We start from the raw sequence: 14,301 nt of genomic DNA, 5'->3' as shown, positions 1-14,301 counted from the left end.
ATAATCAGTTTCATAAATAAATTAATGGCCATGCTATGATGAATATAGTAATAATTTGAAAGTGCTGAGAGGAGAAGTCCATTTGTTCCTACAATAATTGCCCTAGACAGTTTCTCTTTTCTCATTGGATTTTCTTCAGCCTTCACCTATGCTATGTGTTCTATTTCTAGTTTTGATGGATATCACAATGTTCATAGAGGAAGAAGATATTTTCCTTCTTATTCAGAGATGATTGAAACTGCCCTGTGTATAAGAAGGATTTCTGGACATCTGATTGACATTTCCCATCCCCAACCCCAGCCCCAAACATGAAATTATTGTAGCTTCCATTTTTAAGGGATTGTATGGGTCAATCTTCTCCGGAATGCCTTGCTTTGACCCTCCAACTATCTAAATTCAAAATTCATTTTAGTTTCAAACTTTATGAAGCCTCCATCTCTCCCACTACGTTGTCTTCTCCTTTTCTAAGTTCAAACATGAAAGTGCAGTCAATGCTATGCAGGTTAACAAAAGGCATACCTTTTTGTTAAATTGTGCTATCTTCTCACATAAATTTTTTATCTTGAGAATGAAGATGCAGCTTTATAATTGTTTGGATTCTTTAAAGAAAATGACAAGTAACTATGTGCTTATACGTTTTGATGGACCATTAGTATAAACTCTTAATTTCACTTGATTTGTTAGTTATTTTGTATTTTATACAAATGGGTATTAAGTTTTAAGCAAATCCCTATGATTGTATGCCTATTTTAATGATTGGTTCTTTCTGTTTTTTCCTATTCTTTCAGTCTGTTCCCAGTTTTCAAGAGGCGTCTATGCTATTTTTGGATTTTATGACAAGAAGTCTGTAAATACCATCACATCATTTTGTGGAACACTCCATGTCTCCTTCATCACTCCCAGCTTCCCAACAGATGGCACGCACCCATTTGTCATTCAAATGAGACCTGACCTCAAAGGAGCACTTCTTAGCTTGATTGAGTACTATCAATGGGACAAGTTTGCATACCTCTATGACAGTGACAGAGGTAAGTGAAAAACTCTCTATCTTTTTGTTATGGGGAAAATTCAATGTCTCTACTTGACATTTATATGTGATGTTATGGATGCATAAGGGCTATTAAAGTCCAAGGACCACTTGTTTTAATTTTGCCATGCAAATGAACCGTGCAATTTAAAATCTGGGAAACACATTTGGAGTACAACAAAACAAAAAAAAATGAGAATGTGCAATTTGCAGATATTTTGGTGTGTCAACAAAATGTCCAAATAAGCAGGCGTAATATAAAAAAACATGTTCTGACATTCAGCAGTTAAAACCTGTGATGACTATATTACTAGTCCAAAGTGAGTAAAGTGGCTGCTTTGAAAAGTGGTTTAAAGAAAATTTAAATAAACGTACAAATAATAACTTTTATAGTAATTTACAGTTATTAAGCACTTTCACGTACATGAATTTTATTGGGCAGAATGCATTGTTATTACCCTTGATTTAAAATAAGATCCTTAATCTCAAAGAAGTTAAAAGACTTTCCCAGGATCAATCCATGATACAGCCTGAAACCAGGTCTTCTGACCCCAGGCCCTTGCTTTTTGCATAATACCATATGCATATTACCATATGCATAATACCATACAATTGTTTATGATGGAACATGTCTGATTAGCTTGCCAGTTGGATAGAGTCTTGGCTCATTATAGTAAAGTTTATTGGGAATGAGATATTTCCCTTTACATAACCCGTATCTCTTGTTGTAAAATTTATTATTGGCAGATGTGCCTGACTTACATGCCACTGAATCCCAGATGTTCTTAATCACTACGGGGTCCATGAATAGGATTTGAATGTCTATGCATATGCACATTTTCTGTGTATGGTTCGTATGTGTATTTTTCAAAAGACAATATGCCTAACCAAATCGAAAAGAGTAAAGAAGTACCATTGTAAAACTACGTATACACCATAGTGTGCTTCCTTCAGCAGCTTGCTTCCTGGAATATGTAAATGTTCAAACAAGGGCTAGAAACCTGCTTCCATCAAGATAGGGCACCCTGTTAAGCAGCAAGGGCAGACAAGAACATAGCCAGCCATCAGTCAATTCTCCATTGATCAGTCTGTAGCTGTTTGCTGCAGCAAAATCAAGTCAGGAATGCGCAAGCTAGGTATCTGACTACCCTGTTCCCTTAGCCCTGCTAATGAGAACACTCAATGGGAATGAAAATCAGCACTGTTGTAGGTGAAAAAAATTTTTTTTACGTGAACAAATTTTATGCTCCCTGCTTTGAAGAAGGGGGAGGTTTGTATTCCCATAGGGAATGGGAAACTCAAATAGAAGCATTTAGAGTAAACATGGGTTCCAATGTGCTGGATGATTCTAAGATATACTTATTAATGTGATCAAAGTGCTTATACACTGAGCTTATTAATTTATGTTTCGTCTTTCCTCTTGTTTCCTGTTAATTCTTTTAGTGCTCAATTTAATGAAACTGGCCAGAAATCTGGGAGTGTTTGTGATCTCCTTTATTCTCCCATCTTAGTGATGTGATTTCTGCCATCTAAATTTTTTTTATATTTATGCACTTTTTTCTCATTGTCCTCAGCTTAGTCCAAGTTACCATCTTGTGTTCAGTATCCTATCTCTCCACTTTCACATTTGTCTCTCTTTAATCCGTTTTTCACAAAGTGGCCAGAATTAGTATATTTTAAAGGTTTTTCTGACGTATCACCCACCAGCTTAAAGCACTTACAATGGTGTCTCATCGTAACGAGTATAAAATTGAAAATTCTTAACATGACTTTAAGATCTTACAGTACCAGCCTCTTGCCCAAATTCTCCACTTTATATGATGGTACTGCTTAGTCACTAAGCTAAATCCATCAGACCTTCTTCCCCTTTCTCAGATGCACCAAACTCTTTCACTCTGAATCTGTGTACACACCTCTCTAATTCTTACTTCTCCTTCATCTCTCCATTGAAATATCTTTTCCATTCACATTGTTATTCTTTTCAAAATCAATCTCTTTTTGATTCTTTCAAAGCACTTTTTACAATTTATAATTAAATATATATGTCCATTCTTTCATTCAAGAAGCAGAGAGGTCCTGTTCTGTTCCAAGGGCTGCTCAAGTCCCATGACCTACGTGTTAGTTTTTAATTTGAGGTATGGCCATACACTCCCAGGAGGCTGTGGGCAGTCATAATTATTCACTAGTGCATACCTTTTGGTTGAGGAAATGCTGAAATGGCACTATGTCTGGGAAATAGTTAATAAAATACATTTGTGTATTTTAAGTTTGAGATGTCACTAGAAGCTGAGTCTTGCTGCCTGGTTTGAAGGATCAGAAGACAACTTTGTACATGTCTTATTAATCTACTCTTTAACAAGGATAAAGGTGGCACTTTTAGCTTAGGAACTTATTTTACCATCAGTCTGTCCCTCATGATTGCTCCATCAGGAGTTAAAAATCAATTTTTGAGAAATTCAAATAGATAACTTATGTAAATAGGAAAGAAGAACGCTAGAAATTGAAGAATGACAGGCTCTGGGGAGTGATCAGGTAAAGATAGATGGATTTATGTACTGGTGAAAAGAACCTGGTAAATTAAAAAATGGAATTTATTAATATTTTTGAAATATTAAATGAAATTGAAGTGATGAGATAATCTTCAAATATGAACTTATAAAAATTGATCTGAGTTCAAGTTCATTTGCTGAGAGAACATTAGAGTGATAATATTGAGTAATTATATATTAAAGCCAAAAATGACCTGATGGAAGCATTTTCAAGGTGCTATCAAAGAGCTGTTGATATTTTAATATGAAAAATATTACAATGGACTTTCATCTGAAACTATTTCAAGAGATAAATGTGTAAGACTCTCAACATACTGACTGAAGGTTTGACCTTTTTTAATGTTTTACTTGGCTCATGGAAATAGGAATTTTGCTATCTGATTTTTGGCTAGTAGTGACTTAATTTTTGTGGCTTTTCCATTATATTTTTAAAGCTTATTCATATATTCATTATGCAAACTTTATCCTTCTGGTTCTTAATGTATTTTTCTTACACTTCAAGGTGGCACCTCCTTGCTTATTATTTTAAGTGATTTGGAGAATGCACCTATGCCCCTTTGTTCATGCTTTAATAATAAATTCCATGACTTCATCGCTCAGGTTATATCCTTACCTTAATTTCAAGCTATTTAGTCTGCTCTTGATATGGCTCTTTTCACTTTCTTGATTTTATGTCTTGTTCAGTTTCAGTTTCTAATAACCATTTTTCCCCTGTGAGTTAGCTCACATAAACATTTTGTTAAAATTTAATTTCTAAAAATATTCACTGATGCTCTTTTGAATAGCATAGGGTCTAAGCCTAGAGATTCCCACCTGACCCCCCAGCATTCTACCCTGATTATGAGTAGATAGTCTATGTTTATTCATTGCTCTGTCCTTAAATAAGACTGCAGTTAAACCATTTCCGTACCCTGACTCTCCATCCAAAAGCTGAGCAACAAGTCAGGAGACTACATCCCAACTGTAAGCAGGGAGAAAGTAGATACACACTCTGATCATTACATAGAAATATCTTTGACTAATTCAAATTCGCCTGTGAGAGGAGCGTACAAGCTGTTCTGGTGTTATACGACCTTTTAGGATGGCTAGTGTTTCTTTTTCATCCTGTGCCCTTCCAAAAACTGCATATTATTACTCCATTGATGGTGGGTAGATAGCTCTTTGCAACATTTTGAACTATAGAGTAATGGAGTTACTTATTATGCATTAATATTTTAGTGCATTAAATATTTTAGCTTTATCATTGGCTGTATACATAGAGAATTTGAATCAGAACTTAATCAAAGTGTGTGTTTAAAAATAATTGCTTCAGAGTCAACAAGGCAAGGTAATATGTTTGTACAGACAGAGAGTAAACTCAGAACTGATGCTTTCTATCATTATGAATTGGTTTTAATTTTGTGCAGTAATATTTGTCCTCAGAAGGGAAGGCACCCAACCCACTTCCAAGAAAAGGGAAATATATATATTAATCTAATCTGGCCTAGGCACGCTGCCATGATTTAGTGGTTATAAATATTAATTTCTATGCCTGAAAGAATGAATGAAGGCAGTGAATTTTAAATGGACAAAGAAAATATTTTTAAGAAAGAAGACACTGTCTGAATGAATTATACCTATTGGCAATAATCACTTTTAATTTTACATTAAAGTGGAAACTTAGACTTTACCTGCGTTTAGGTCGATAGCTTTTCAAGAATTCTCTTCACTATTACTAGCACTAGGTCAGGATAAGAATATGATCTACTGCTAGTAATAGTTGGAGAAATTTTTAGGGGTGTTGTCACATTAAAAATAGATTACACAATTATTATCAGGCACGTGCACAAGTGGTACGATTCAAAATACTTGCATTTTTTACTTAAGCCAAAAGTCTGAGAATTTAAGTTGAGTATGGAACTTAATTTTACTGTATTGTAATGCTCTTGAGGTTTTTAGAACACATTATATATGTATATATAAATATATATATATATATATTTTTTTTTTTTTGGCATGGGCAGGCACTAGGAATTGAACCCGGGTTTCCGGTATGGCAGGTGAGAATTCTGCCACTGAGCCACCATCGCACCTCCCAGAACACATTATATTTTAAATGTAATTTTTAGAAGGAATTATTTCTGTATTTTTCTACTTTTAGATGATCAACTGTGTATCTCAAAAGTTTTTCTCACTAATAAATTTAGTAATAAAGTCAGTCTGTTATAACAATTTATATGATAATATGGATATTAGAATTGAATGATTACTACTTAATAATAGCTTTAAATTAACACATGTTCGTATAGAGCTCCCATTGGCTGAACAAGTTTGCATTCTGAGTTAGGTGCTTAATACATTTATAAAGGTACTTCTGTGCCAATTTGCGACAAAGGGGAAGAGGCGTATCTGAAGTAATTCCCCCCTAATTAGAGCAAGATATTAAGAGACTGAAAGCATGAAATTTTATGTTTGAAGAATTCAATTTCAAATGTGCTAACATTCATTTTCAATGATTTTTAAATTTAAATTGATCTCTAAATTTTAAAGCAACCAGTCTTACTAAAAAAAAAAATCTTAGTTGAGTGATGGAGTGATTGAGTGAGAGAGTTTCAGAGGGGAATTTGCCGTTATCAGACAAACAAATCTAAGAGTATTGCTTATTAAACATGAGGCTGCATCTCTTCAACTTAAAAGTCAGTTCATGCCTTGTTTGTTAATTACTTCTGGCTCTCCTTAGGAGGTGATTTAAAATTATTCAATGTCTTCTGGCTAAACTAAACCTACCACTTCTGGTCCAGCAGCACTTAAACAGTTTAGCCTCTTAATTAATAGATGTAAGTTTTTTTAGGTTCCACAGGTTACAAAATATTAATCCTAAAAATTTAATTATTATCTCTAACACTGACTCTAAGTCACTTTTGACACACAGGATTAATGTGTTGGAAAGTCTGCCATTCTTTTAAATGTATTCACATTGATTTTGTACAAGATGACACAGTGAATGTCCAATAAATCTTAGGTTTAGAATTATCACTTGATGAAATACATTTATACACTATCATTTTTTAAAATATTACTTGCGATGCTATTGAAAGATGAAACAGACTATCAAGAATTTCATCACTTTATCTTTGATTTAATACATGATATAGCTCATAATTTTGAAAAAATGAAATGAAATAATTTTTGCATAAAGAAAGGAAGCCTACTGGAAATTGATAGATGATAATATGTGGATTGCATACCGAGCATCACCAGTGGGTATAATGTCTCTAAGGAGGAATCAAGGTGATTTGTGTGACAATTGGAATGTGAGAAAGCAGAACTTAGAGAATGGAAGTGGTTAAGAATTGTAGGTCTTTTTCCTACTTGGAGAGAAAACTGGATCGAATTAATGGCTGTTTTCGAGCACATTGATAGTTGTCAAATTGATCATGATAACCATCTGTGTTTGTTCTCTTTCTGCTGATAATGAAAAACAGGCAAGGCACTTGAATTATGCCATGGAAGGATTTCATTTACGTATAGTGAACGGAAGTCTATAATGAGTTTTGAGGAAATTTTATCCTTGAGTGTTTTACACAATGGCATGTAGTCTTTGTTTAATTTATCCCAAGAGAAATTCACATTTATCTCTACCATTTTGTTACATTACAAGAATGCACGCAGGAAAATGATTTTGTTGTTTTCTAAAGGAAAAAAAATCACTTTCATCCAGCTTATGGTTCACTTTTCCATTTTGAAGTAAAAACAAATCAATTGTTTCTAATGTTTATTGCAAAATTATTTCATATAATAAAATAAAGAGAATAATATGAAGATCCTCAAACACTGTTTTCCCAGATTTAGTAATGCTCAATAAAGGAGTAAGCTTATTTTATTTATATCCTGCACCCACAGTTATTTTTGGAACATACCAGACAGCACATCATTTTCATGTAAATATGTCCATATGTATTTGAAAAAAATAATGTTCTTGTTTAAAACATAACCACAATATCAGTATCATACCTAGATAATGATACTTCCTTAATATCATTATCGTTTTTTTTTTTCTGGTTTATTCATCTAAGGATACAAATAAAGCCTACATATAGTAATTGGCGAATGTATTTTTAAGGCTTTTATAAAGTAATTTAGAGTTTTCCAAAGTCTGAATTTTGGTTATTACATCATTGTGGTATTTAACACTTATCATATGTTACCTATAAATTGGTAGATACATAAAGAAGCTTCAGGTTCACTTTTTCTGGCACGAAAACGTCATAGGCGGTGCCGAAAATTCCATTTGGGGGCACATAATCTCTGGTTTTCTCTCTTTTTGTGTTGTTAGCAGCAATTGATGATTGTTGCCTTGATTAAATAATTCACTCGGTTTTAGAAGATGGTTATAATTCTAAATCTATATATACCTTCATCATTTATTAGCTGGAGTGATTTCAAGAAAGATGACTTTTTTTTCTCATTATTACCCTGAGAATATTTGAATAAGGAAGAGAGAAAAATGCTTGTTCCCCTTCCTTTATTTCCAGAATAATGTTTTGTTTGCCTCACATCTTCCAAAGCAACCAAATATTTTTAAAAGTAGCATCATGAATTCATGGAGTTAAAATATTTTATATCTTTAAGTCATTTGCAGTGATTATTTTTATCTATGTTCAAAATGTTTCATCTTTATTTAAAGGGATCCTCTTCTAATGGACTCTTGAGTCCTTCTGAGACAACACTGATAGTTTTGAATAGCTTCCTTGCTTTTGAGTATGAAAAGATGTTGCAGACTCATCTTGTGCACTCCTTGTACAATATATTTCAATGGATAAAAAATTAATAATATATTCTGGGTTGAAATAATTTTCAGCAATATTTAGAATGGATACATTGTTTTTTGCCATGTTAAATGGATTTAAATAAAATTTGGCACATGGGTATAGGATAGAGAGAGAGATGTGATTATTAGGTAAATCTCATATTTTACAGATAAAAAGAACCAGTTAGGGCGGGCCGCGGTGGCTCAGCGGGCAAAGTGCTTGCCTGCTATGCCGGAGGACCTCGGTTCGATTCCCGGCCCCAGCCCATGTAACAAAAAACGGAAAAACAAAATACAATAAAACAAGAAAATGTTTAAAGATGTTTCCCTTTCTTCCTTCCTTCCTTCCTTCTCTCTGTCTTTCCTTTAAAAAAAAAAAAAAAAAAAAAGAACCAGTTATTGGCTACAGGCCATTCTGGTGGCAGGAAGATGATGTGATGACCTCTGAATTCTTTATAGAGTCTTGATTTGGCATTGTACATTAAGCTATTAATGGAAATGACAAACCTGGCTGTAAGAATATTGGAAATGATGTGGAGGATATAAGGTTATCTACTTTTACCAGGTGCTAAACCGAATATTTAACTTTTTAGGAAGTAAATCCTCTAGTTGTTTTCCATTTCAGCCCTAGATATGTGGTAATAGACAAGCAGTTAAACAAAAGAGTAAAAGTTTTATAAGTTTTTAGTGCCATAAGTGAATTTACTAATAAATAGTAAAATAGTCTTCTATTCAGAAAATGAGACAAAAGTAGTAAAGTTGCTCTAAAGTAGGAACAGCTATCTTCTGGTTAATAGAAGAATACTTTAATGTCTAGGTGATCAGTCCCAGAAACAAAAAAAATGACATAATAGAAGGCTGAGATAAAAAAACTGCTGACTGTAAAACAATGGGGGAAATACACAGCAACCCCATAGTGTTGACTCTTTTAGGTACATAGGCTCACGTAGATTCATCTTACTGGAAATGTGCTCTAGCTTTAGGCTACTGATAGCACATGGTAAAATGCTATATATAATCAAATATTTTTCCCATCATATAAGTGAAAAAAATGATAATGTCTTTTGAGTGCACATGAATCAAAGATATTAAAGACATTGAGACTTGGGACTTCAGTAACATCCCAAAGTAGGCATATATGAGCGGTGACAGAAGGGCATGCCACTTTTCCTGTAAATAATGACTCTCTTAGTCAGAATGGCATTTTAATGAAGAGTTTCTTGATGTGGAGCAGAAATAAGTAGTTGGTGATAAAGATCATAGCTGTAGTTTTTTAGAGAAGTCAACATCCCCTTACTTGCACAAAAATATCAGCCTTAAAAATGTATTCACTGGCGATTTCACAACACAATTCGGAGTTATTCAAGTATCTTTATCAGTCCTTATTTCTCTTTGTCTTTGTAGGTTTATCAACACTTCAAGCTGTGCTGGATTCTGCTGCTGAAAAGAAATGGCAAGTGACTGCTATCAACGTGGGAAACATTAACAACGACAAGAAAGATGAGACCTACCGGTCACTTTTTCAAGATCTGGAGTTAAAAAAGGAACGGCGTGTCATCCTGGACTGTGAACGGGATAAAGTAAACGACATCGTAGACCAGGTTGGCTACTCTCTTTTTGCTAATGGTACCAAGCATAGAATATCTGTGCAACGTCAGCATTTGCAACTAGTATTTGTATAGCGGTGCTTGAACAGCAGTTTTTACTTCCCAGTTTCTGTAGGCTGCAGCAAAGCTCATCAATTAACTGATCTCTGGCTTCGGTTCGCAATAGCAGATGGTCTTCAATAATGCTGACACATCATACTTAACATTGAATAAATCAGAACATAATTCCTGACTTTTATGTTTTACATGATGTGTTGTCTTAAGTTTTGATACGTTTAATTGGAAATTTGCAGAGATAAAGAAATACATATGTTAATCCAAAATATGCCCGGGTTATAAGGGAGAAGTGAGTAATTTGAGAATTCTTTGGAGATACATGAATTATTTCAAACATTAAAGTAAAGGGTGGTGAACTAAGCTATATTGTTGTTTAAATGGATCTGATTGGGTATTTGTTTTTCCAATAAGTGATTTTTTTTCTTTCATTAAATAAGATTTATGCCCCAATAAAGACATTAATTTGTGAAATCAAAATATATAGGGAAGACATATTCAGGCTGGGTACAAAATTTGAGCAGTGAACTAGATACATCCATTTGAAAGAGTTTAAAAGAGTAACATAAAACCAGAACCAGAGATAAGGATTTTTTTTTTAATCTCTGCTTATCAAACCACCTAGCTATGGTTTAAGACCTTTCAGGACAGGGAAACCTCACAGTAATACCCTAACGATAAAAATAAAATTCTCTGCAATTAGCAAATGAGGTAAGTGACCAGGAATGGCAGTGAAGCAGCATCATGATTTACCAAGGAATGTCTTCTTTACTGAGTTTCTGTTTCTTTTCCTGGCTGATAAAGGCATGTGCACGTGCGTGTATGTGTGTATGTCTGTATGTGTGTGTTATAGTGGCTGCTAATTCCTTGAAATAATATGCTACTGGAAGGAAAATGCATGGTTAATTATGATTCTCTTGACCTTTTCAGTGTTCAAAGAGAAAGTTAGATTCTTTAATTGGTACACCACAAAATATTCTTGATATATGCACAGGCCTTAGGACATTCAAAATGAATCTCTCATGAAGCATTGAATAACTGAATAAAGATAACTTGTTATGAGAGAGAACTGATGCTTTATTCCAGAGAGATGAATCTTTTGATTTTTACTCCAATCTCAGGAGATGAAGTTAAGATTGTTTTTAACCTGGAGGACTCTTGTTGAAATATGAACCTTAAGAACTCATTTGAATTTCTTAGAAGGTTCTTATTAAGGCTGAATTTTAATCATATTCATTAGTCCTTGTTTAAAATGTTTACGTATTCATCACTCATCATAATAAATGCTGATGAAAATCTGTATGAGAATTGCTCTATTTCCAAAACCAGAGGACACTACAAAAGAAGCTGGGAATAAATGGAAGGTAATGTTTTGTAGTATATATATGACCACGAGTAAATAAGTATCCTTATAGACGTCCATTCAAAATGCACAGATTGTGTACGTGTGTTATTTTTACTTTGATAAGGTGATCTTGAATGTATTAAATGATTGTACACAATGAACAATTGTTATTTAACAGACATTTATTGATGGCACCTTCTGGATCTGGGACACAAAAACATGAAAGAGTGGTATCTGTTGAAGTTATTGTTTAGAAGGGAAGAAAAAATGTACACCCATAATAATATAATAATATCAGAATTTGTAGTATCATGTGGTCTGGAACAAGAAAGAAGTAACTCTCATAACTGGGGAGGGATGCTAACACATAAGAGATGATATTTGAGCTGGCTTGGATTTATTAATTTATTTGCTCAATAAATATTCCATGAGTGTAAAATGTTCTCTAGACAAGAACTAGAGTAGATCTTAGGAAAACAATTTTAAATAAAACAGGCAAGGCCCTATTTAGGTGAATATTAGTGATGCATTTACAGAAGTCAATATATACTTACCTATTACAGGGAGAAATAGTTTAGATTGGGAGATCATGGAAGGTTTTCAAGGAATAGAATTTATCTCACTAAAAGTGGGGATGATGTAAATTCCAAGAAAAGGGAAGACCATTTATTCATTCTATCAATACTTATAAGAGAACAGATGTGAGATAAACTCTTTGTTTTTATGGTAGCTTAGAGTTAGCAATAGAATTAAACTATATTAGACTATGGGTTTTGTACTAGTCAGCATTCTTTTTTGAAGCAGAGCCAACCCTGGGTATTGACACATCTAAATTCCTTAGAGCAGGCTGCAAGTTGGAAACATGGTGAAGGTGACATTGAATTATTCAGGAGAAGCTGCACAAGTTGGGGATTCCATTGAAGGTGAAAATGAATTCCTCAGGAGGTTTTTGCTGTCTGGAGAAAAGTCAAACATTTTTTTTCTAACTGCTGAAATCATCAGTTTTCCCTTTAAGGCCTTCAGCTGATTGGATGAGGACACCTCTCTCATTCCTGAAAGCCTTGATGCAATCAACAGACTAATGATTTAAATCCATGAAATATCCTCGTAGTATCAATCTGGCCGGTGCTTGCTTGACCAAGCAACTGGGTGCCATAACCTAGCTAAGTTGACACACAAAATTAATTGTCAAAAGTATTTTAGTAACATTTGATAAAACCTTTGAGGCACTTAATGTCCAGCTGTGATTAGGTGGGAAAAGGACCCAGTTGGAAAATATTTAGAAACTCCAATATATGCCCCACCCACCTCTAGACACCTAGATCCACCAACCCCAAAAGCTGTCATCTTTACCAAGCTACTTCACCCATACACCAACCATCTATTCACTTTCTGAATCCTCGAGAGCAGGCTGTGCACATCATTCCCTAAATGTTGGAAAACATTTAGAAAGTGGCATATGATAAAATCTTTCTAAAGATGTTGCTTTTGTTCTTTAATGAAGTGTGTTGTTTGGAACACCTGACTTTGTCTGTGAGGAGGGAGACCCAGGGAAATCACCTCCCAGGAGGGAACACTTAGGAGGAGAATTTTTGTGCCGAAGAGTTAATTAGACACAGGATATGGTGGCGGAGAGGGTTTTGCAAGCAGAGTATGCAAAACCCAGATGTAATGGGAAGAGTGTTTTATTCACACAAAACTAAGAGAGGGTCATTGTGGCTCAAGTGTAGACATCGATTCAGTGGAGCTTGGACTTTGAAGAATATTAAAACATTTGCTTTTATGCTCAAAGCAATAGGAAATCTCCAAAACACTATAATGGGAAGTAAATTAATGATTTTAATTTTTGTCTATAGCCCCAGAACTTCATGCTTTCCATTGATCTATGATTTCCTTAAAAATAGGAGTTACATTTGAATATCTAGGTGAAGAACTACAGCATGGCCATTTCACCTATTTCAACTCTTCATTCTTGATATATATAAGTGAAAAGTTGTATTTATTCCATAATGTTGAAAACTGTTTTAAGCATACCAAGACAACCATTTTTCCATGAATTCATGGTGCCATTGATTTTTTTAACTTTTGTTTTGGAATAATTTCAATCCCATAGGACAGCCACAAAAATCCCCCATGAAAACTCCAATATATGCCCCACCCACCTCTAGACACCTAGATCCACCAACCCCAAAAGCCTGTCATCTTTACCAAGCTACTTCACCCATACACCAACCATCAATTCACTTTCTGAATCCGCAAGAGCAGGCTGTGCACATCATTCTCCCTGAACACACAACACTTCCATGTACATTTCCTAGGAACAATGACGCCCACCCATGCAATCACCCCAAGTATAGTCACCAAGCCCAAGGAACCCAACAATGATATAAAGTCTATACTTCAATTTCTTCCTGTGACTCAATATGTCCCTTTGAGCCTCCTCCACTCCACCCCCTGATCCCATCCGGTGTCATGTACCACATTTAACAATCACTATCTCTCTCTAGTTTCTCTTTCTTTCTTTTTTTAATGTGTGAAAAAATATATAAAAATGAAATCTTCCCATCCGAACCCCTCCCAAGCATGCCATTCAGTGGAACTAGACACTTTTCTAATGTGCAGTATCCTCACTACTTTCTATTACTGCCACTTGCCCTACACCTCAAGAAGAAATCCTACACTCACTTCGCATGAACTTCTCATTGCCTCTGCCAAACTGTATTCTACTTTCTGTTTTTATGTGATTGCATATTCTCTGGTATTTTCTTTGTGGTTACCATGAGGCTTAAATTTAATACCCTAAATCTATTAACAATCTCTTTTGCATTTCACAAAAAGTTCACAAATTCAATAGCATGCATAAATGATGGTTCTATATACCTCTTTCCCCCACCTTTATGAAGTTCATGTTACAAATGACATATTTATAC

The 14,301-nt window shown here is 34.5% G+C and overlaps 1 protein-coding gene across 2 annotated transcripts in view; it reads left to right on the top strand.

Moving 5' to 3' along the window:
- Nucleotides 1-14,301, top strand: part of GRIA2 (glutamate ionotropic receptor AMPA type subunit 2) — a 150,330-nt gene that overhangs the window by 77,740 nt on the left and 58,289 nt on the right. For both annotated transcript variants that reach the window (XM_077139691.1, XM_077139690.1), the window contains 2 exons: nucleotides 789-1,028; nucleotides 9,770-9,966. In XM_077139691.1, the coding sequence (XP_076995806.1) occupies nucleotides 789-1,028; nucleotides 9,770-9,966 (437 nt within the window). The remainder of the gene's footprint in view (nucleotides 1-788; nucleotides 1,029-9,769; nucleotides 9,967-14,301) is intronic.

This window comes from Tamandua tetradactyla, chromosome 22 (genome assembly GCF_023851605.1).
Source record: "Tamandua tetradactyla isolate mTamTet1 chromosome 22, mTamTet1.pri, whole genome shotgun sequence".
In the NCBI taxonomy this organism is placed as follows: Eukaryota; Metazoa; Chordata; class Mammalia; order Pilosa; family Myrmecophagidae; genus Tamandua; species Tamandua tetradactyla.
The sequence above is the reverse complement of the archived record's forward strand: the minus strand, read 5'-3'. Positions and strand labels throughout refer to the sequence as shown.